The 22,699-nt window shown below is 45.6% G+C and overlaps 1 protein-coding gene across 7 annotated transcripts in view; it reads right to left on the bottom strand.

Moving 5' to 3' along the window:
- Positions 1-22,699, bottom strand: part of VWCE (von Willebrand factor C and EGF domains) — a 448,320-nt gene that overhangs the window by 281,018 nt on the left and 144,603 nt on the right. For all 7 annotated transcript variants that reach the window (XM_068260102.1, XM_068260103.1, XM_068260099.1 and 4 more), the window contains exon 20: positions 14,481-14,563. In XM_068260102.1, coding sequence (XP_068116203.1) covers positions 14,481-14,563 — 83 coding nt within the window. The remainder of the gene's footprint in view (positions 1-14,480; positions 14,564-22,699) is intronic.

Below are 22,699 nucleotides of genomic sequence, written 5' to 3' on the forward strand. Positions count from 1 at the left end.
CTCTATGGTTCTCATGAACTCTGTTTACTCTTATTGGTAGATTGGAGTTAAACTTCACCCCCCTACCTCAGTACTATCCTCAGTACTTACCTGTTTAAAAAATGCTCCCGCGGACTTCACCTTTGGAAGCTCTCACCCCATTGCAGCTCACTCCACATCCCCCCTCATCTGTCCATGCGCGGCCGTCGCATGCACAGATCACGGATGCCACACCTGATGCTGCTTTGCAGGTGAGCCTGCAATGCTCTTACTCATTATCGCATTTACTTATCTAGAACTTCATCGCGATACCAGCTCTGCTAGAAGTTCTGTGTGTTGTACCCTCTGATCAATGTTTGCCGTGCCACTACCCCCAGACTTCACAAAAAAACGGCTGCCTCCCTGTAGGAAGGAGCACTTTGCACTTAAACTACACAGGGTGCAGGGCTAAGCATACCAGCGTCACATGCCTGTATGCAGATCCCTGAATGCCCACATGGAAGGTAGTCACATGGCAAACAGCGTACTGATACACTGTCACTCTGTAAACGGCAATTCTATCATCTGTATAATTGCCCCATGAACTGCTGTCAGTCCTTGTTCTTTGTGCTACAATTGATAAGAGCAGGAAAAAACATATTTGACCAATCAGTGGACGAGAAAAAAAAACCGCACAAAAAAAACAGCTCCAGCCCAGCATAGACCTCTCAGTCCAGCTCTGGCCCTGTCCACGACAAAACCGGAAAAAACGTTACCGCTCTGCAGAAGCGGCGACGGAAACCCGAATTGGTCAACTCCCTTTTTTCCAACTCCGGCACCCCCCTGATGCACTGTCCCCCCCTCTACTCTATTGGGAACTCATGCTGCACCACCCATTAAGGTGCCCCACTTACAGGAATAATCCCGTAAGCAACTCAGTACAGACACTTTCCTGATCTGCACTGCTACTTGTGTCCCTGCACCTAGCTGGGAAACACTTCCTATTCCGGCATTCCTTTCCATGGACCCAGGGAAAAGCTCTGGGGAAATACTTTGAAAACCGAGACACACAGGAGAATGTCTCTGTATTTCTACCCCCCTTCCTTTCAGCTGCTCTGCCCGGAGCCGCGAGCACAGCCTGACGTGACGTGGATCCCCCAGCCCCTCCTCCCCCCCTGCCATGACGTGTGGGGGCCATGACTCTCGGGGGCGGGCTCTCTCCACTGCCGCCATTTTGAGTCCTGGACTGCCAGCTAAGATGGCTGCTCCCATAGCAGCCTCTGGTTCCTATATCTTAGGAGAGAAAACAAAACTCACACAGACCAAACATTTTATGCATAGTTATACACAGTGCAGAGAGAAGAGAAAAAAAAATATCAGCATTCCGCCACACACACTGTCTACGACCGGAGACTTTGTCCCAGCTGCGATTATTCACCCAGGGACTTGGGAAACTCCCTCTCTACACAAATCATCTGCAGTTTATCTCCGCCATAACTCAGATCAGAACTACTCAAGCGCGCAGCGTAACTATAAACCATATTAACAGCTAGTACTGCTGAGACGAACAACAGACGAGCTGGCTGAACAACATAACAGATGCAGATATTTACAAGCATGTTAGCAACTCTGACTGGAAACGCACGGAGGAAAGATAAACAAAAACCTCACCCATTATCTTAGCTGTCACTATGCGAACTTACACAGCTACCCAGAGACAAGGGCTGTCCACCCAGCTCCCCGAAAAAAAAGAGAAAAGAAAAAAAAACAGCTCACCGAGAAAAAACTTACTTCTAAGTTCTACAACTGTTCTCTCCTGTCTACTCTGCTACCTCTCTCCCCTGTCCACCACTAACACTGATGGTTTCCCTCTGCCGCGGGGGACCCCCCCCCCCCCTTATCTATCATCCTGCCCAGTCTCTGGACAGGGAGAGAAAAACAAAACAAAACCCAGAGAGAGAGAAAACAAAACATCTGCCACACAGGAACATCGAATCCTAAGAAATAATCAAAGCGCATAAACTCTGAAAACACATTCTGTATTTACATCGGAGCTGCACCTCTCCTCACCCCTCCCTTCACGCACAGGAGAGATGAGAAGCCCGCAGCCTCCACACTGCAATTAACACAGAATGTACACATTAACACATTATCCTCTCCTTGTTATAACACCAAATACAACTTAAATCAAACTTGCCTGAGCAGAGGACTTCGTACGCCTGCCAATTCGCCCAGCTTGTGGCAACTCCACGAACCTGAGTGGACCCCTGGAATTACTGAGCGTCATCTCTGTGTACCCTCACTGGCTCAGCGGATCGATCTCCAGCGGCAGCTGCCAGCCGGCCTCGGAGCCTTCCAGTCACCTGCGATCCGGTTTGGCTATGACTGCGTGCACTTACAGTCAAAGTTTAACATCCACGAGGTTCGCCGCTGGTTTCCACGAATTGCAGCCCGTGTGCTTGCTTGGCTCACGCAACGCACACTCACACTAGCTTATCAGTCTCAACTTGATAAGCTTCACAGTCCGCGTCTATTCCGCTTGTTTTGCTGTGGAATATCTTGAAAACTTCTTCTTCGGCCCCCGGCCCCTGTCTGCCTGTTTTGCGAGGCAGGGAAGGGTTTCAGCGCCACTGTTATAAACTGTTCTTATCACCTTGCTTCGACACCATCGTCTCACAGACTGTGAGATCACTTGACTCTCCACACAGCAAACAGTAGATATAGACTTTCTCAGGCTTCTTCAATGTTTACGTTATTTATTCAGGAAACAGGAATACAGATAGATACATTCATCTCCTGGCAAAGCAGACTTCCATGTTGCGTTACAGCTGCTTGAGTATCTTCCTACTGAAGATACCCAGGTCTTCTTGTGTCTACTCTATGTTACAGCTAGACTACCTATGTACAGCATACATTATATCAGATTACAGAAAGGAATAACATGCTTAGAGGTCCAAGTCGGCCTTGCGAGCTAGTGCAGAAGGAAGAAGCAGAAGACAGTTCTCCATTGCTCGCTCCAGATTTAATACCGACTAGGAAAGAGTTAAATATGACATCATCTTCGCCACCCCCTATATCAGTCTATTGGTGGACCCACTCGTGGTGTCATCATACCTGCCTACTCGATTAATAATCAATGAGGCATTTGACATACATGCAGGAATGTGGATATTTACAAAACATGGCTGATGTTTATTGTTCCATGTCCAGGTCAGGGAGACCTGCGGCCTTGTTCAGAACAGCTTCTTGGTATGTTCTAGTTCTGCTGACAGAACTGCAGATTTTCTCTCTACAGAGAAAATCCCCTTAAAGGACAGGTCTGCTCATCAAGCCTTTTTGACTAACTCAGTCCAAATAACTGAGGCCTACTTAAATTATAACAATCCCCCCTAAAAAGGCTTGATCCGCAGATCCCCACTTCTGAACCTAACCCGTACCTGGTTTCTTTTCTTTAGATTTCACTTTTCGATGTTCGTGCTCACACAACTTCTGTGCTCTAGGCGATTACCCCTGGAAGAGAGAGAGCAAGACCTCTTGGTCTTCCTGTAACCAGGCTCTCTGGGGAGGCCCTACTTCTAAGTCCCTCTATACCACATGCTCAGCATTTGCGTCACTTACGTATCACTCACAAACTTGCATGACCACAGAAAAGTGAAACTCGTTTGGTTGTTACAAAACGGAGCAGTGCCAGGTGCCTTCTAAAAGAACGCCTTTATACAATCAGCTCCATCACAGGTACTACTAAACCTATACCCGTAACCCTGTATATCCCTTAATTTAAACTATTGGTTAAGGAGATTGTTTATGAGGCACCAATCCCTGGACCAGGTTAATTTATTTTACGTAATTTTAACACGCAACCTCACCTGGATAATGATGCCTAAAGTTGTCATCCCCATCCAGACGACCAGTGGGTGTAGAAAGAACTTTGGAACTGCAGAGGCCCAGTCCGAGTGTCCCTGGAACATCACCGGAACCTTTGTCCACCAGGTCAGACTGGAACTCACCTGCTCATTTTTGTATTCTACCTCGTGAAGATCACCTGTATCATGGTGAAATCTTACCTCTAACTTAGTGTACTGTTTGTTTAACCTTTGTAACAAAATGTGGTCGTCTTGGATCAAAACCTGTTCCCCTTTGTCCCATGTCATGTTCTCTTTCAGGACGTGAACTACCCGTGAAACTTTGCACTTTAGAGTTCTCTTAACAATTTGAGAAACAACGTCATCCAACCTGGATGACTGGATCTATATGGGATCTCCGCTCCCACAATATGTTCCCCTTGGAAAATCTCCCTTATCGGAACAATTATGAGAATATACCTTGAATGTATCATTAGAACTTATGTTAAAAAACCAAACCTTTCCTTCCGCCACCGGCACTATCGGTTGGGCTTCAGAGTGGATCTTTTGAATGGTAGCCTCGCATTCTGCGTTATTGAGCCTGCAGGCTTCTTCACTAAATTTGACTTGCCCCGGCCAACGCAGGTACTTCTGCAAGAATTGCCCGCATGAGGACAACTCTACTTACTTCACCTCCCCGTCTAGCACCAAAAAAGGTTGACCTCTCAGGTCCTGGTGTAAGACACGGGTTGAGGTGGGAACTAAGGAAGTAGCGGTGCCTAAAGGAATGTTGCACCGTTTACATTTGTTCACCCAAACATCTCGAAGCTGCCATGCAAAAGATCCTTCTCCAGAAAAATTAATATACCTCCCCTTGTCCAATCTCTCGCTGACAAAATATGTCCCCAGCTGTCCTGATTGGACCACTTCCCCCCTTATGTCCTGAGGCACACTATGTACCTGAGGTCAGGAAGACTGTACTCTCTGCAATCGTTCGATTAAGAGTACCTCTTCACTTACCCAACTATCATGAGGATAAGCTGCTGCATATGGACTGTGTAATATCGTCCCCTGTTGTGACCCGTGTGGTGTGAATGGGGTTCCCTGTGTGGGCTTTCCCTCCCCCGGGACCGCTCTCCCCACCCTCTTTGTCACCTGGAAATGTGGCTTGATCTCGATTTTTACTTCTTGTTTCGAGAACCACCCACCCTTGGCTTTCCAGCCTTTACGTGTGTATAGTTGTTTCAGAGGCACTCTCTGTTGGTAGCTCCAGAGTGTGATGTTGTCCCCTGCGTCTCTCTGGTAAGAGAATTGACGCCTCCTGCTCGTTCCTCTCCAATCTGGAACCATCTCACTCTGCATAACCAAGACAAGGTACCCCCGAATCACACACTCCACCTTTTGCATGTACCCATTGTACTGCAATGTACCTTTTAACAAACCTTTGAATCGGTGCATCGATTCTGGGAGTGTGGCATTCAATAGCAGATTTACACTGCCATTAAATTCCCACTGCCCGCACACTTGACCCTTCAGACCTTTCACCCACCTTGTGCCATGAAATTTGCTTTCTCCTGGCACAAGTGCCCTTTTCCTCCGTCCCTGCATGGTCCATCTGTGCCAAGCGGAGGGAGGTGTGAAAGGATTAGTACCTTTGTCACCAAACATTAACATGCTTGGGCCTTGCATTCTCATTAACCCCTTATTATACATGAGAATGTCCTCTCTTCGTTCTCCTAGGACGAAATGGCAACCTAGGATCACCATCAGCACGGTACTCTTCATTATAAAAGCACCACCTTGGGAAAGAAAAACATTAGCAATTTGCACTATGCTTTGCTCAGACAGTTTTTTTAGACGTTTTCCGATCTCAGGAACCTCGGTTTTTAGTCTCTTTCCAATTTCAGGAATCTCGTGTTTTAGTCTCTTTCCAATTTCAGGAATCTCGTGTTTCTCCAAACTTAGATTGGCATCTGGAACCTTTCGCTTATCCGACTGACATCTCCAGCTTTGCTGCCAGCACTGCAGCTGTCTCAATTCCATATTGCCAAACACCTGAAATCGAAATACAAACAAATCAATTCTTATTAATGATTTGGGATTCGCCCTGCGGCTTGTACTCTGTACACTTTAAATTGATCATCATATATCGTAATTGATCTCGTTGCTCTATGGTTCTCATGAACTCTGTTTACTCTTATTGGTAGATTGGAGTTAAACTTCACCCCCCTACCTCAGTACTATCCTCAGTACTTACCTGTTTAAAATATGCTCCCGCGGACTTCACCTTTGGAAGCTCTCACCCCATTGCAGCTCACTCCACATCCCCCCTCATCTGTCCATGCGCGGCCGTCGCATGCACAGATCACGGATGCCACACCTGATGCTGCTTTGCAGGTGAGCCTGCAATGCTCTTACTCATTATCGCATTTACTTATCTAGAACTTCATCGCGATACCAGCTCTGCTAGAAGTTCTGTGTGTTGTACCCTCTGATCAATGTTTGCCGTGCCACTACCCCCAGACTTCACAAAAAAACGGCTGCCTCCCTGTAGGAAGGAGCACTTTGCACTTAAACTACACAGGGTGCAGGGCTAAGCATACCAGCGTCACATGCCTGTATGCAGATCCCTGAATGCCCACATGGAAGGTAGTCACATGGCAAACAGCGTACTGATACACTGTCACTCTGTAAACGGCAATTCTATCATCTGTATAATTGCCCCATGAACTGCTGTCAGTCCTTGTTCTTTGTGCTACAATTGATAAGAGCAGGAAAAACCATATTTGACCAATCAGTGGACGAGAAAAAAAAAACCGCACAATAAAAAAACAGCTCCAGCCCAGCATAGACCACTCAGTCCATGCTCTGGCCCTGTCCACGACAAAACCGGAAAAAACGTTACCACTCTGCAGAAGCGGCGACGGAAACCCGAATTGGTCAACTCCCTTTTTTCCAACTCCGGCACCCCCCTGATGCACTGTCCCCCCCTCTACTCTATTGGGAACTCATGCTGCACCACCCATTAAGGTGCCCCACTTACAGGAATAATCCCGTAAGCAACTCAGTACAGACACTTTCCTGATCTGCACTGCTACTTGTGTCCCTGCACCTAGCTGGGAAACACTTCCTATTCCGGCATTCCTTTCCATGGACCCAGGGAAAAGCTCTGGGGAAATACTTTGAAAACCGAGACACACAGGAGAATGTCTCTGTATTTCTACCCCCCTTCCTTTCAGCTGCTCTGCCCGGAGCCGCGAGCACAGCCTGACGTGACGTGGATCCCCCAGCCCCTCCTCCCCCCCTGCCATGACGTGTGGGGGCCATGACTCTCGGGGGCGGGCTCTCTCCACTGCCGCCATTTTGAGTCCTGGACTGCCAGCTAAGATGGCTCCTCCCTTAGCAGCCTCTGGTTCCTATATCTTAGGAGAGAAAACAAAACTCACACAGACCAAACATTTTATGCATAGTTATACACAGTGCAGAGAGAAGAGAAAAAAAAATATCAGCATTCCGCCACACACACTGTCTACGACCGGAGACTTCGTCCCAGCTGCGATTATTCACCCAGGGACTTGGGAAACTCCCTCTCTACACAAATCATCTGCAGTTTATCTCCGCCATAACTCAGATCAGAACTACTCAAGCGCGCAGCGTAACTATAAACCATATTAACAGCTAGTACTGCTGAGACGAACAACAGACGAGCTGGCTGAACAACATAACAGATGCAGATATTTACAAGCATGTTAGCAACTCTGACTGGAAACGCACGGAGGAAAGATAAACAAAAACCTCACCCATTATCTCAGCTGTCACTATGCGAACTTACACAGCTACCCAGAGACAAGGGCTGTCCACCCAGCTCCCCGAAAAAAAAGAGAAAAGAAAAAAAAACAGCTCACCGAGAAAAAACTTACTTCTAAGTTCTACAACTGTTCTCTCCTGTCTACTCTGCTACCTCTCTCCCCTGTCCACCACTAACACTGATGGTTTCCCTCTGCCGCGGGGGACCCCCCCTTATCTATCATCCTGCCCAGTCTCTGGACAGGGAGAGAAAAACAAAACAAAACCCAGAGAGAGAGAAAACAAAACATCTGCCACACAGGAACATCGAATCCTAAGAAACAATCAAAGCGCATAAACTCTGAAAACACATTCTGTATTTACATCGGAGCTGCACCTCTCCTCACCCCTCCCTTCACGCACAGGAGAGATGAGAAGCCCGCAGCCTCCACACTGCAATTAACACAGAATGTACACATTAACTTATTATCCTCTCCTTGTTATAACACCAAATACAACTTAAATCAAACTTGCCTGAGCAGAGGACTTCGTACGCCTGCCAATTCGCCCAGCTTGTGGCAACTCCACGAACCTGAGTGGACCCCTGGAATTACTGAGCGTCATCTCTGTGTACCCACACTGGCTCAGCGGATCGATCTCCAGCGGCAGCTGCCAGCCGGCCTCGGAGCCTTCCAGTCACCTGCGATCCGGTTTGGCTATGACTGCGTGCACTTACAGTCAAAGTTTAACATCCACGAGGTTCGCCGCTGGTTTCCACGAATTGCAGCCCGTGTGCTTGCTTGGCTCACGCAACGCACACTCACACCAGCTTATCAGTCTCAACTTGATAAGCTTCACAGTCCGCGTCTATTCCGCTTGTTTTGCTGTGGAATATCTTGAAAACTTCTTCTTCGGCCCCCGGCCCCTGTCTGCCTGTTTTGCGAGGCAGGGAAGGGTTTCAGCGCCACTGTTATAAACTGTTCTTATCACCTTGCTTCGACACCATCGTCTCACAGACTGTGAGATCACTTGACTCTCCACACAGCAAACAGTAGATATAGACTTTCTCAGGCTTCTTCAATGTTTACGTTATTTATTCAGGAAACAGGAATACAGATAGATACATTCATCTCCTGGCAAAGCAGACTTCCATGTTGCGTTACAGCTGCTTGAGTATCTTCCTACTGAAGATACCCAGGTCTTCTTGTGTCTACTCTATGTTACAGCTAGACTACCTATGTACAGCATACATTATATCAGACTACAGAAAGGAATAACATGCTTAGAGGTCCAAGTCGGCCTTGCGAGCTAGTGCAGAAGGAAGAAGCAGAAGACAGTTCTCCATTGCTCGCTCCAGATTTAATACCGACTAGGAAAGAGTTAAATATGACATCATCTTCGCCACCCCCTATATCAGTCTATTGGTGGACCCACTCGTGGTGTCATCATACCCGCCTACTCGATTAATAATCAATGAGGCATTTGACATACATGCAGGAATGTGGATATTTACAAAACATGGCTGATGTTTATTGTTCCATGTCCAGGTCAGGGAGACCTGCGGCCTTGTTCAGAACAGCTTCTTGGTATGTTCTAGTTCTGCTGACAGAACTGCAGATTTTCTCTCTACAGAAAAAATCCCCTTAAAGGACAGGTCTGCTCATCAAGCCTTTTTGACTAACTCAGTCCAAATAACTGAGGCCTACTTAAATTATAACAAACTTGACCTCCTGTGTATGACCCGGCTTGCATTAGACCATCCTCCTGCCTGATCCCCCAAACCTGAACTTGACCTCCTGTGTATGACCCGGCTTGCATTAGACCATCCACCTGCCTGATCCCCCAAACCTGTACGTGACCCCCAGTGTATGACCCGGCTCGAATCAGACTATCCGTTGGAGCCGCACGCCCCCTAGGTGGGACCCCGGGTCGGTGGTGACAGCTCCGTCACCCGACCGTTACATTATGTTTCTAATTCTAGGCTAATAGATGACATTTTAATTATTCTATCTATTGAATACCATAAAGCATGTTTGAAAATGTGCATAACATTTCTAATTTGATGTTGATTTAGGGTAGTTTAGTTGTTGTAGTAAATTTAGTTGTTTTAATTTAGTTGTTTTAAAGAATTTTAAACAATTTTGTTGGCCTTCTCTTCCTTTGAATTTTGGCATCTAGCCTTTCTAACTGCAATTCTTTATGGACTACAACCTATTGTGAAGCCCAGTCTGCAGCCATTGCATCAGGGGTTCCTCTTTTCCCCTGTCATTAACCCGGGTCCGTTAAAAATGGCGCCAGTTATCGTAGTTAAAAAACGGCGCCCCATAGAGAACCACTATCGCTAGTTATTTTTCGTTTTTGACAGCTAAAAAACGGCGCCGGCTTTAAAAACGATATTTATCGTTTATATTTGTATTGCTCCCAAACGATAATTTTCGTTTTAACCCTTGCTTTGCTGCCGTTTTGAAAATATCTGCCCGCCGGATTTAATGTTTAATAGCAAAGCCCCCTTAAAAGCTAAAAACACCAAATTTGCAGGGAATGTTAAGAAGAAAATTGTGAACAAGAGGAAAAAATTTTTTTTCAAAAAGACCTTATAGTTTTTGAGAAAATCGATTTTGAATATTCTTCTTCTGACCGTGGGAAAATTAAACGCCCGCCGACTTTAGCGGTTAATAGCAAAGCCCCTTTAAATGCCAGAAACACCAAATGTGTAGGGAATGTTAAGAAAAATAGTGGTAACATGAAGAAAAAAAATTGTTCAAAAAGACCTTATAGTTTTTGAGAAAATCGATCTTAAATCTTCAAAGGAAATGTAACTATTTAAATCGCGTACTGACATTCCCGTGGAAACTTTTTCCGCCGACTTTAGCAGTTAATAGCAAAGTCCCCTTAAATCCTAGCAACACCAAATTTGCAGGATATGTTAAAAAGATACTGGGAAACAATATTTTTAAAAAAAAATTGAAAAATTTTATTTATTTTTTTTTTAAATTAAAATTTTTGGGTTATGTTCAGAGTGTGGGAAAAGTTTTAAAAAAAATGACGTGGGGTCCCCCCTCCCGAGCCTCTGTAACCCCTTGTCTCCCATGCAGGCTGGGATAGCCAGAATGCGGAGCCCCGGCCGACTGGGGCTTCACACCCTGAGCTATACCAGCCCGCATGGTCCATGGTATGGGGGGGCTTCGGGGGGGAGGGGCGGCCAAGCCTTCCCCTCCCCCCCGGAGCCCTTGTCCAATCCATGGACAAGGGGCTCTTCCCCACCTCCGGTGCCCCAGGAGGAGGTGGGGGCGACGACTCCCTGGGGGGGGTTCATGGTGGCATCTGGGAGTCCCCTTTAAGAAGGGGAACCCAGATGCCTGCCCCCCTCCCAGGAGAAATTAGTATAGGGGTGCAGGAGTACCCCTTACCCATTTCCATAAAGGGTTAAATGAAATAAAAACACAACAACGAGAAAAGTCTTTAATGTTCTAAATTAACCAGAAATACTTACCTGTACCTTTAAGAAAAAAATCCCACGTCAATTAGGTCCCACAACAGTATCCTCCATCTTGCGACCTTCAGTTACATGTTGATTGAAGATCTCCGCCGCCCCGACGCCACACACGCCGCCTCCGCCGCACTTTTTCTTAAAGGTACAGGTAAGTATTTGTGGTTAATTTAAAACATTAAAGGACTTTTTTCGTTGTTGCGTTTTTATTTCATTTAACCCTTTGTGGAAATGGGTAAGGGGTGCTTTGTACCCCTATACTCATTTCTCCTGGGAGGGGGGTGGGCATCTGGGGGTCCCCTTCTTAAAGGGGACTCCCAGATGCCACCATGAACCCCCCCCCCCCCAGGGAGTCGTCGCCCCCGCCTCCACCTGGGGAAAGGGAGGCGGGGAAGAGCCCCTTGTCCATGGATTGGACAAGGGGCTCCGGGGGGGAGGGGGAGGCTTGGCCGCCCCTCCCCCCCGGAGCCCCCCCATACCATGGACCATGCGGGCTGGTATAGCTCAGGGTGCGAAGCCCCAGTCGGCCGGGGCTCCGCATTCTGGCTATCCCAGCCTGAATGGGAGACAAGGGGTTACAGAGGCTCGGGAGGGGGGACCCCACGTCATTTTTTTTTTTTAAATTTGCTATCAATTTTTTTTTTTTAATCTTCTGAGTGTGGGAAATAAATTTAAAAAAAAACGACGTGGGGTCCCCCCCTCCCGAGCCTCTGTAACCCCTTGTCTCCCATGCAGGCTGGGATAGCCAGAATGCGGAGCCCCGGCCGACTGGGGCTTCGCACCCTGAGCTATACCAGCCCGCATGGTCCATGGTATGGGGGGGCTCTGGGGGGGAGGGGCGGTGCGTCTATGCGTCTATACAGCTAATGCGTCTGTATAGATGCATAGACGCAACTCTCAGCTATACTAAGTATAGCTGAGAACAAAAAGCATCTTTAAATTTTGGCTCCAAGGCTCCCCATTGGTTCCTTATCGACCAATGGGGATCCTCCTGATCCCCATTGGTCTGTTAAGGAACCAATGGGGACCATTGGAGCTAAAATTTAAAGATGTTTTTTGCTCTTAGCTATACTAAGTATAGCTAAGAGCAGTGAGTGCGGCGGAGGCGGCGTGTGTGGCGTCGGGGCGGCGGAGATCTTCAATCAACATGTAACTGAAGGTCGCAAGATGGAGGATACTGTCGTGGGACCTAATTGACGTGGGATTTTTTCTTAAAGGTACAGGTAAGTATTTCTGGTTAATTTAGAACATTAAAGGACTTTTCTCGTTGTTGTGTTTTTATTTCATTTAACCCTTTATGGAAATGGGTAAGGGGTACTCCTGCACCCCTATACTCATTTCTCCTGGGAGGGGGGCAGGCATCTGGGTTCCCCTTCTTAAAGGGGACTCCCAGATACCACCATGAACCCCCCCCAGGGAGTCGTCGCCCCCACCTCCTCCTGGGTCACCGGAGGTGGGGAAGAGCCCCTTGTCCATGGATTGGACAAGGGCTCCGGGGGGGGAGGGGAAGGCTTGGCCGCCCCTCCCCCCCGAAGCCCCCCCATACCATGGACCATGCGGGCTGGTATAGCTCAGGGTGCGAAGCCCCAGTCGGCTGGGGCTCCGCATTCTGGCTATCCCAGCCTGCATGGGAGACAAGGGGTTACAGAGGCTCGGGAGGGGGGACCCCACGTCATTTTTTTCAAAACTTTTCCCACACTCTGAACATAACCCAAAAATTTTAATTTAAAAAAAAAAAAAAAAAAAATTTCATTTTTTTTTTTAAATATTGTTTCCCAGTATCTTTTTAACATATCCTGCAAATTTGGTGTTGCTAGGATTTAAGGGGACTTTGCTATTAACTGCTAAAGTCGGCGGAAAAAGTTTCCTCGGGAAAGTCAGTACGCGATTTAAATAGTTGCATTTCCTTTGAAGATTTAAGATCGATTTTCTCAAAAACTATAAGGTCTTTTTGAACAATTTTTTTTTCTTCGTGTTCCCACTATTTTTCTTAACATTCCCTACACATTTGGTGTTTCTGGCATTTAAAGGGGCTTTGCTATTAACCGCTAAAGTCGGCGGGCGTTTAATTTTCCCACGGTCAGAAGAAGAATATTCAAAATCGATTTTCTCAAAAACTATAAGGTCTTTTTGAAAAAAAAAATGTTTCCTCTTGTTCACAATTTTCTTCTTAACATTCCCTGCAAATTTGGTGTTTTTAGCTTTTAAGGGGGCTTTGCTATTAAACATTAAAGCCGGCGGGCAGATATTTTCAAAACGGCAGCAAAGCAGGGGTTAAAACGATAAATATCGTTCAGGCAGGACCAAAAAAAAAAAAAAAAAACAGTTTTAAAACGATAAATTTCGTTCTGCACTATTTTAACCTTTAAAACGATAAATATCGTTTTAAACATATATCGGGCAGAAGGGGGCGCCATTTTTTTGCCGGCGCCATTTTTCACTAGACGCCATTAACCTACCTGTAAAACTGAAGTTTCCAAAGATGCTGCCTGTGGAATGACCCCTACTCATCATCCTTTCCTCTCTCTCCATAGGCCAGAAAAGGCTGCTTTGCAGAGAGCCCAGAAGGATGTCTGTACAATTACTGTCAGCAACATGTCACTCAAAACAATCTTGAAAGTGTGTCTGAGGCAATATGCATCTCGCAAGGGTACAAAGCTTTGGGTGGAAGCAGGAAATTTGGACATTGGAGGTGCTGCCACAGGTGCCCATACACAAAATATTGAACTGCAACTACAAATAGTGGGTGTGCCCATATTTCCCACTGTAGCCATAATTTGTATGGGTGCCTATTGTTGCCCCCAAACTTTTGTTGCATCCCATATATTGTATCGGCAGGTTTGTGGTGGTGGGTGCGTGGTTAAGGTTACTTGTCAGTTGGAGGTCTTTTAAAGCTAGGCGTTGGTTCGGGGTCTTTTAAGGTCCAGCATCAGTGAGGGGGTCTTTTAATGCTAAGCACTGCAAGGGGGGGAGGGGGGAGGTTAGGCATTGGCAGGGGGTGGTTAGTTAAGCATTAGCAGAGGGGGAGTGGTTAGGGTTAGGCATCGACAGGGAGGGTCATTAGGTTTGGAATCGGTAGGAGTTGGTTGAAGTTAGCATCGGCAGGGGCTTTGGTTAGGGTAAGATATCAGTAGAGGGTAGGCTCAGAATTAGCACTGCCCAATAGTAGAATATAGGTAATGTTACCAATATTCTACTAGCAGCTATATCTGGCACCCAAATTTCCAGGCGCCCTTTTTGCATGTATGTGCTTTACATTGCAGACAGTCACATGTCCTTCTGGCTCAGCCCATTCAAACTCTAATAATGTTAACTACCATAAGTAGAATACAAAATAAAAAAAGCAATGAGTTAACTACAGTTTATAAAAAAAAATAGAAAAAAAACTTTCAAACCCTCCTTACTAGACAGATGCAGGTGAGACATGGATCCAGAGTGGAAGGAAAGCTCTCATTATTTCTGTAGGTCCTTCTCCCATATGAGCAACCTTTAAGAAATCAAACTTAAAATAAGAAAATCTCCCCAAATAATACAGCATCATGCCAAATTATAAGAAAAGAGGCCATCTGAAAAATAATCTCTAAAAATTTTGTTATCCCCATTTTTTAATTATGATATTTATTGGGTGCCAACAGAGCCAAAATTACCCACTGGGTACCTCTATAACCACAGTCTATCCGGCACCCATTTTACCAAACCGCAGCCAGCGCCCAAATTACCTGCTTGTTTTGGAAAGAGGTGAACCATTATACCTCCCACATACAGATATTGGCAAAGTTTTGATTATAGCCAAGGTGGTGAATAGAATTTCCTAAATAAACACAATTTCCTGTGTGGCTTGCTCAGGGCCGGCGCTACCATAGAGGCAAAGGGGCCAATTGCCCCAGGGCCCCTGAGTACTGTTGCCCCCCCCCCCAGGTCTCTCCCTGACCTGTGCTCACTGGTGCCCCTGCAAAGTTTTGTCAGCATAGAAATTCACTTATTTATTCCAAGAGGCCGGCGCTCACGGTGTACATGAAATTACAATATGTTTGTAGTGATTAATCAATTTAAGGAATATTAAAACAGCCAATATAGAGTCCCTTGAACAAGTCCATAAACTAGCAATCCGAAAGTCCTTTAAGCTTCCATACAGGGCTTCAATAAGATAACCTCCTCAAGTTATACAAGACAGAGATGGCCACCACCAGCACCCTTTGTGTGCCACTCACCGAGTCCTCTGACCAGATTGGCCAAAATAAGCCTTGGGACAGTTCCCGGGTCGTCCCCCACCTCACAGATCAAATCACCAAAGTCTCCTCTCAGGGATCCCTGAGAGGAGATCCCTGAGAGGAGACTTTGGTGATTTGATCTGTGAGGTGGGGGACGACCCGGGAACTGTCCCAAGGCTTATTTTGGCCAGTCTGGTCAGAGGACTCGGTGAGTGGCACACAAAGGGTGCTGGTGGTGGCCATCTCTGTCTTGTATAACTTGAGGAGGTTATCTTATTGAAGCCCTGTATGGAAGCTTAAAGGACTTTCGGATTGCTAGTTTATGGACTTGTTCAAGGGACTCTATATTGGCTGTTTTAATATTCCTTAAATTGATTAATCACTACAAACATATTGTAATTTCATGTACACCGTGAGCGCCGGCCTCTTGGAATAATTTTGCTGTAAGTTATGAGGTGGCGAACAGGTGTTTATGCACATATAGGTCTGAAAGATCCCTAAGGCTGAGAGCGCTACCTCTTTGGGTATAGAAATTCACTTGTTTTGGTGCACTGCTCCATTGTACTCCCCATCTTCATCCCCACTGGCTGCCTCTTCTCCATGACTTGTTGCATGTCATTACACAATAACATATGCTGAGTCACTGAGTAAAGGCATCACTGGAAGAAGGATGAAGACAAGAGCAAATGGATGGAACAGAATGCTGGGACGGGTGAGTTGCTATTCTGACAAAAACGGTGCAGGGAATCACAGTGGAGTTGAGAGGAGAGATCTGGGGACAGGGGTGGCAGCCAGCTTGGGGGCCCTGGGGGTGAATTTGCAGTGGATTGAAGGATAATTGAGGAGTGATCGCAACTGCTATATAAACATTGATAAACTGTGCATGGATTGGTAATCTAAGAGCAGCGCGACCCATCAGAAGTAAGGATTGTTATATGTATGTAAGCTGTAGCCTTATTGTAAGGGTAAGCGCAGCACTACTACTTGGGAACTATGTTATAAATCTAGTCATCGTCAAAAAAGAGCCGATAAATTATGGTGTTTATCAAGGCGTTAATCGATAAAACATCCAAAGGGATCAACAACATTGTAAATATGTCAAACAGAACACAGCTTGTTTTCTCTTTCATAAATAGGCCTTTCAATGTCATAACATATCCTCCTGTTTATCCAACAGTAAATAGTTTGTAGATATCCACACAGGTGTTTACATAGAATATTCCATAAACAAGCATTTATAATGTTAGATTTTCATTTTAAAATTGCTTGTAAAGCAAAGTCTTCCAGGTCAGGGGTACTTGTGACGTTGTGACTACTGTTCCACACCTATGCAAACATAATTATAATTGTTTAACAGAGTTGGCTGAAGATGTGTATTTTTTAAGTTTGCGATAAAGAGGTTGTTGTGGTCTATGTTAGCCTTGAAAAATGTTATCATACTGGTGTTGATTAACAATCCCTTTTACCTGGTCCTAATAAAGTTGCTGCACTTTATTAAACACTTTATTTACTACGGATTTTCAATGAATATTGACGGTGAATATTGACCTATGTCCTTTTTCATTTGATGGGTTCGACTCCTGCCTTCTTGTGCAACAAATATCTAAACTCTTTAAAGCGACACTGAAGTGAAAAAAAACAAAACTTATGATATAATGAATATTATGTGTAGTACGGATAATTAAAGAGACTCCGACTAGTACTGCAAAGTACTTAAAGATGCATACTGTTCTGTAGCTTGTGCTCGCCTCTTTCATTTGATGCATGAATCGCCATTCTACACCAAATAATTTAATTTTCATTTGATTTCAATTTAAAAATCACCCCGGAATGAATGAAACAGGAAGAGGAAGTGACACGCATGGCCCATTGAACAAGTGAAGGAAGCAGTAAGAGGAAGTTACATGCATGGCCATTGCAAGCGGCTCCTCCAGAGGGGTCGTAGCACGACTTTGTTGGAAGTCGTCTGGCCACATGCATTTTATAGCGGCAATGCCAGGGGGAGTTTGAATAAAACAAGTGGCTGGTAAGTGTGCTGACATTCTTAAATGTTCGTAGTTATGCTTAAAGGCATACATATCATAGGTGCTCAGAGTCTCTTTAATAGAATATTAATAACATTGCATCATTCTCTAATATTTGCAGTTTACAAATTACACTCTGTATTTTAAATTATGAAACAGAGCAGAGCTAAACCTTAAAGAGAAACTCCAACCTAGAATTGAACTTTATCCCAATCAGTAGCTGATACCCCCTTTTACATGAGAAATATAATGATTTTCACAAACAGACCATCAGGGGGCGCTGTATGACTGATTTTGTGCTGAAACCCCTCCCACAAGAAGCTCTGAGTACCGCGGTACTCTGGGCAAACTGCCACAATGTAACAATGTTCACAGACAGGAAATGGCTGTTTACAGCTGTCTGTAACAGCCAGAACAGCTAGAAACAGCTACATAACCTGCCCACAGTAACAATGTCACCATGTAATACATGTCAGAATGTGAATCTGGGAGAGGAAAGATTTTACAATGAGCAAACACTGACTAAATCATTTATACATAATTATGATAAAAAATGAAGCACTTTTTTTACTACATTATTTTCACTGGAGTTCCTCTTTAAACAAACAAGAAATGGTAAAAGACAGGTTGAGATAAGTGCAAGGACGGATTTATACTTTTTGTGCCCCAGGCCAACTTTTTGCAGCTCCCTTTCCATGTGCAGCACCCCCTCCTATTCCCTGTACAGACCCCTTTTCCATGTCTATCATTCATGCACAGCAGCCCCTTGTGTAATTTTATACAGATCCCTTGGGCTGCAGCTACCTATTTCTGTCTTATTCTCAACCTCTGTATTCCATTTGCATCAATCCCTCTTCCTTGTCCAGCCACCCCTTGGCCAATTGCCGCCCAAGGTCCAAGCCTTTGTGGCCTTACCAGAAATCCTGCCTGGATAAGTGCTTCAGAAAACAGCACTGTAGCCGACCCAAGTTGGGTCGTAGATATCACAGAAGCTCTTTTGCATAGATAACAAACTGAAGTTTCTTAACTCTTCCTGTACTTGAAAACAATATGAGACTCATATCTGTGCTACTTATGTTCTATTTCTTAGCTGTACTACACATACAAATCATTATATCATAAGTTTATTTTCACTTCAGATTTCCTTTAATAGGCTTATGCACTTAGGGGTGGACCTCTCTATATTTATCTTCTGAGAACAGTTCTTTGTTTTTTGTGGAAAGATAAAAGGGAAAATCAGGAGCTCACAATAGTGTAGTATGTTAGGATAAGTGAAAAGGAGTACTTTGCATAAAATGATACTCACAAGTGAGGGTTACACTAAGGCTACCACTGATTAGGTAGGTGGAGAGCTAAAGGTGGCCACTAACTATACAATTTGCTGAACGATCGTTTATGAACAACAACTCATATAAATGATTAGAAATCATCATTTGGGAACACTAACAGACACAAATCTCTTTACCAATCCAATCAGATTGATGGGATATATCCAAAAATTGGATATATTCCATTAATTTGATCGAATAGGTTAGATTTTTGTCCATTAGTGGTCCCAAATGATCACTTCCAATTGTTTATTCGAATAATCATTCGTAAACGATCGTTCACCAGATTGTATCGTTAGTGGCCACCTTTAGACCTGGCCCAATTTAGGTTAAAGGACAACTGAAGTGAGAAGAATATGGAACATGCCATATTTATTTCCTTTTAAATACCAGTTTCCTGGCTATCCTGCTGATCCTCTGCCTCTAAAGGTGGCCATACACTGGTCGATTTGCCATCAGATCGACCAACAGATAGATCCCTCTCTGATCGAATCTGATCAGAGAGGGATCGCATGACTGCCTTTACTGCAAACAGATTGTGAATCGATTTCAGCATGAAACCAATCACAATCTGTGGAGCTGCCGCCAACCCCCCCCCCCCCCCCCTCCATACATTACCTGATCTGGCCAGCGCGAGCCCCCTGGTCTCCGCTGTCTTCTTCTCCGCTCTGCGCTCCGGGTTTCGGACCGGCTGGCTTCACTTCACGTCCGGGGAAGTTTAAACAGTAGAGGGCGGTCTACTGTTTAAACTTCCTGCCGGGACAGGAAGTTCAGTGAAGCTGTAGCCCTGGAGCCCAGGCGGAGAAGAAGACAGTGGAGACGGGGGGGACTCACGCCGGCTGGAGCAGGTAATGTATTGCCGCTGTACTGCGTCGGTCGTCGGGCATTCGAACGCCGCTATCGACGCACTCCCGACCCGCCGGTGATCAAGCAAAATCTTCTGCATGGATGGATCGACGGGAACGATTGATTTTGGACGGAAATCGAACGTTCTGTCGGCGCTTGTGCAACGCTTTCACAGCAGATTCGATCACAGTGATCAAATCTGCTGTATATTGGTGGGAAAATCGTTAGGTGTGTGGGCCCCTTAATACTTTTAGCTATAAGCCCTGGAACAAACATATGCAAATCAGGTGTTCTGTTCCAATCCTGACATTATTATCAGTTCTGACAAGATTAGCTGTATGCTTGTTTCTGGTGTTATTTGGACACTACTGCAGCCAAATAGATCAGCAGGCCTGCCACGCAACTGGTATTATTTAACAGGAAATAAATATGGCAGTCACCAGATTCCTCTCTGCTCAGTTATGCTTTAAGAAGTTGCTCTCTGTAGAACAAAAGCAAAAGGGGGCAATACACCTCCACCAAGGGTGGACAAAACTTGCCGATAACAGAACAGAGGCACCAAAACAGGAAAAAACACACTAAAAAAAGTTTTAAAATGGAAGGTAGTGATGAACCTGATTCCCCATAGATGACTTGATTTTGTCAGAAGGAGGAGTATAGAATAAAGTCATTTTTACTTGAATCTGACAAAATCGAGTCATCTGTGGGGAGGCAAGTCCACCACCAAATAGTTTTTAGTGTATTTTATCCTGTTCTGGTACCTCTGATCTATTATGATCAGCAGATCTTTATGAAATGGTCAGATTACTATTATTATCAGCAGATCTTAATGCAATGGTCAGATAACTTTCTCCACACACCAGCTCTGATGTTATAGAAAATTCTGATATTGTATTCTATATAAATTGTGATGTCAAAATGTTGGCTGAAGTAGTTGTGGGAGCGGTACAGAGCATATAAGATGCTACCTAGCTGTAGGGAGATGAAGTAAGGGTGAAAATCTTTGGAAAACCCTCAAAACCAAGGGAGCAAGAAAGGCATGGTGCACAGCCAGGAGTATAGCTAGCAACTGAAGTGCTGTACTGAAGGGAAGGGAATATGGTTTGGACAATCAGAAATAAATGACATCATGAAGAAGGTCGGTAACAGGCATTGCGAATAACCTATGCCAGGCCAGCTCTTGTGAAGAACATACGGTATATGTCCTCCTCAAGACCTTTAACTAAAATACATCACTTGAAATGCAAGAAACCCAAAAGCCATGATGGAAGGGTCCCTATGGAATCTATTGGAAAGCTGCAACCCCATATTCACTGAGGATTAGAGCAGACCAGAGTTTTGCTTTCTGTATATTCTACCTGCAGGTTTCGGTACAGTCAAAGCATGGAAACTCAAGTTTGGTTTTAAAGGATCTCTCATAAAAATCTTAAAATTTAACATACATGTAAACAAATACAAATAAGAAGTACATTTCTATAGAGTAAAATGAGCCATAAATTACTTTTCTCCTGTGTTGCTGTCACTTACAGTAAGTAGTAGAAATCTGACGTTACTGACAGGTTTTGGACTAGCCCATCTTCTCATGGGGGGTTCTCAGTGTTTTCTTTATTTTTAAAAGCACTTAGTGAATGGCAGTTGCTCTGTCCAACTGCCAAAAAAATGTGCAGTGAGCAGAAAGGCTGGCCAGCCTGTTTGTATACATCTTTTTCAGGGAATGTCTTTATAAAGAATAAAGGCCATACTGAGAATCCTCATTGAAGAGATGGACTAACCCAAAACCTTTCGGTAATGTCAGATTTCTACTACCTATTGTAAGTGACAGCAACATAGGAGAAAAGTATTTTATGGCTCATTTTACTCTGGAAGAAATGTACTTCTTATTTTTATGTGTTTTACATTTTAAGATTTTCGCAACAGTTCCTCTTTAAAGTTTGAAAGGCTGGTTTCCAACTGAAATTTCAGTTGTTAGCATCAGTAGCGTCCCTACCATAGGGCGGCAGGGGGTGCCCCGCACCGGGTGTCGGGCGCCCCAGGGGGTGTCATCAGGCCTCCCACAGAGGCCTGTGTAATGTGCAGGACAGGAGGGGGAAGCAGCACGGAAAGGAGGGGTGGCGGGGAAAGCGGCGGGGAGGGGGGCCGGACCCCCCACCTCCCTCACCTGGGTCCCCTCCTTCTGGCGCTTCCCCCTCCTAATTGGCAGCAGCGGGCAAGAGGACTTACTTACTCACCTCCTTCCTGCGTTCCAGGCGATGGCAAATAGCGTCATCGTCACATGACGCTGGTCTCCGCCTTCTCCACCGCTCACTGTGCTTCCTGATTGGCGGAAGCACAGTGAGCAACAGAGAAGTCGGAGACCAGCGTCGCGTGAGGATGACGCTATGCGCCGCCGCAATCGCCAGGAGCAGGTGAGTGAGTCTTCTTCGCCACTCCTGCCCGCTGCTGCTAATTAGGAGGGGGAAGCGCCAGAAGGAGGGGACCCAGGTGAGGGAGGTGGGGGGTCCAGCCCCCCTCCCCGCCACCCCTCCTTCCAGGCTTTCCTCACACTGGGGGCAACTAAACTAGCTATACTGGGGGCAATTATACTAGCTATTCTGGGGGCAATTATACTAGCTATTCTGGGGGCAGCTATACTAGCTATTCTGGGGGCAACTGTACTGGCTATACTGGGGGCAACTAAACTAGCTATACTGGGGGCAACTAAACTAGCTATACTGGGGGCAGCTATACTGGGGGCAGCTATACTAGCTATACTGGGGGCAACTAAACTAGCTATACTGGGGGCAGCTAAACTAGCTATACTGGGGGGCAGCTATACTGGGGGCAGCTATACTGGGGGCAGCTATACTGGGGGCAGCTATACTAGCTATACTGGGGGCAACTAAACTAGCTATACTGGGGGCAGCTATACTGGGGGCAGCTATACTGGGGGCAGCTATACTAGCTATACTGGGGGCAGCTATACTAGCTATACTGGGGGCAGCTATACTAGCTATACTGGGGGCAGCTATACTGGGGGGCAGCTATACTAGCTATACTGGGGGCAGCTATACTGGGGGCAGCTATACTAGCTATACTGGGGGGAGCTATACTGGGGGCAGCTATACTGGGGGCAACTATATTAGCTATACTGGGGGCAGCTATACTAGCTATACTGGGGGCAGCTATACTGGGGGCAGCTATACTAGCTATACTGGGGGCAGCTATACAGGGGGCA

This window comes from Hyperolius riggenbachi, chromosome 11 (genome assembly GCF_040937935.1).
Source record: "Hyperolius riggenbachi isolate aHypRig1 chromosome 11, aHypRig1.pri, whole genome shotgun sequence".
NCBI classification, from domain to species: Eukaryota; Metazoa; Chordata; class Amphibia; order Anura; family Hyperoliidae; genus Hyperolius; species Hyperolius riggenbachi.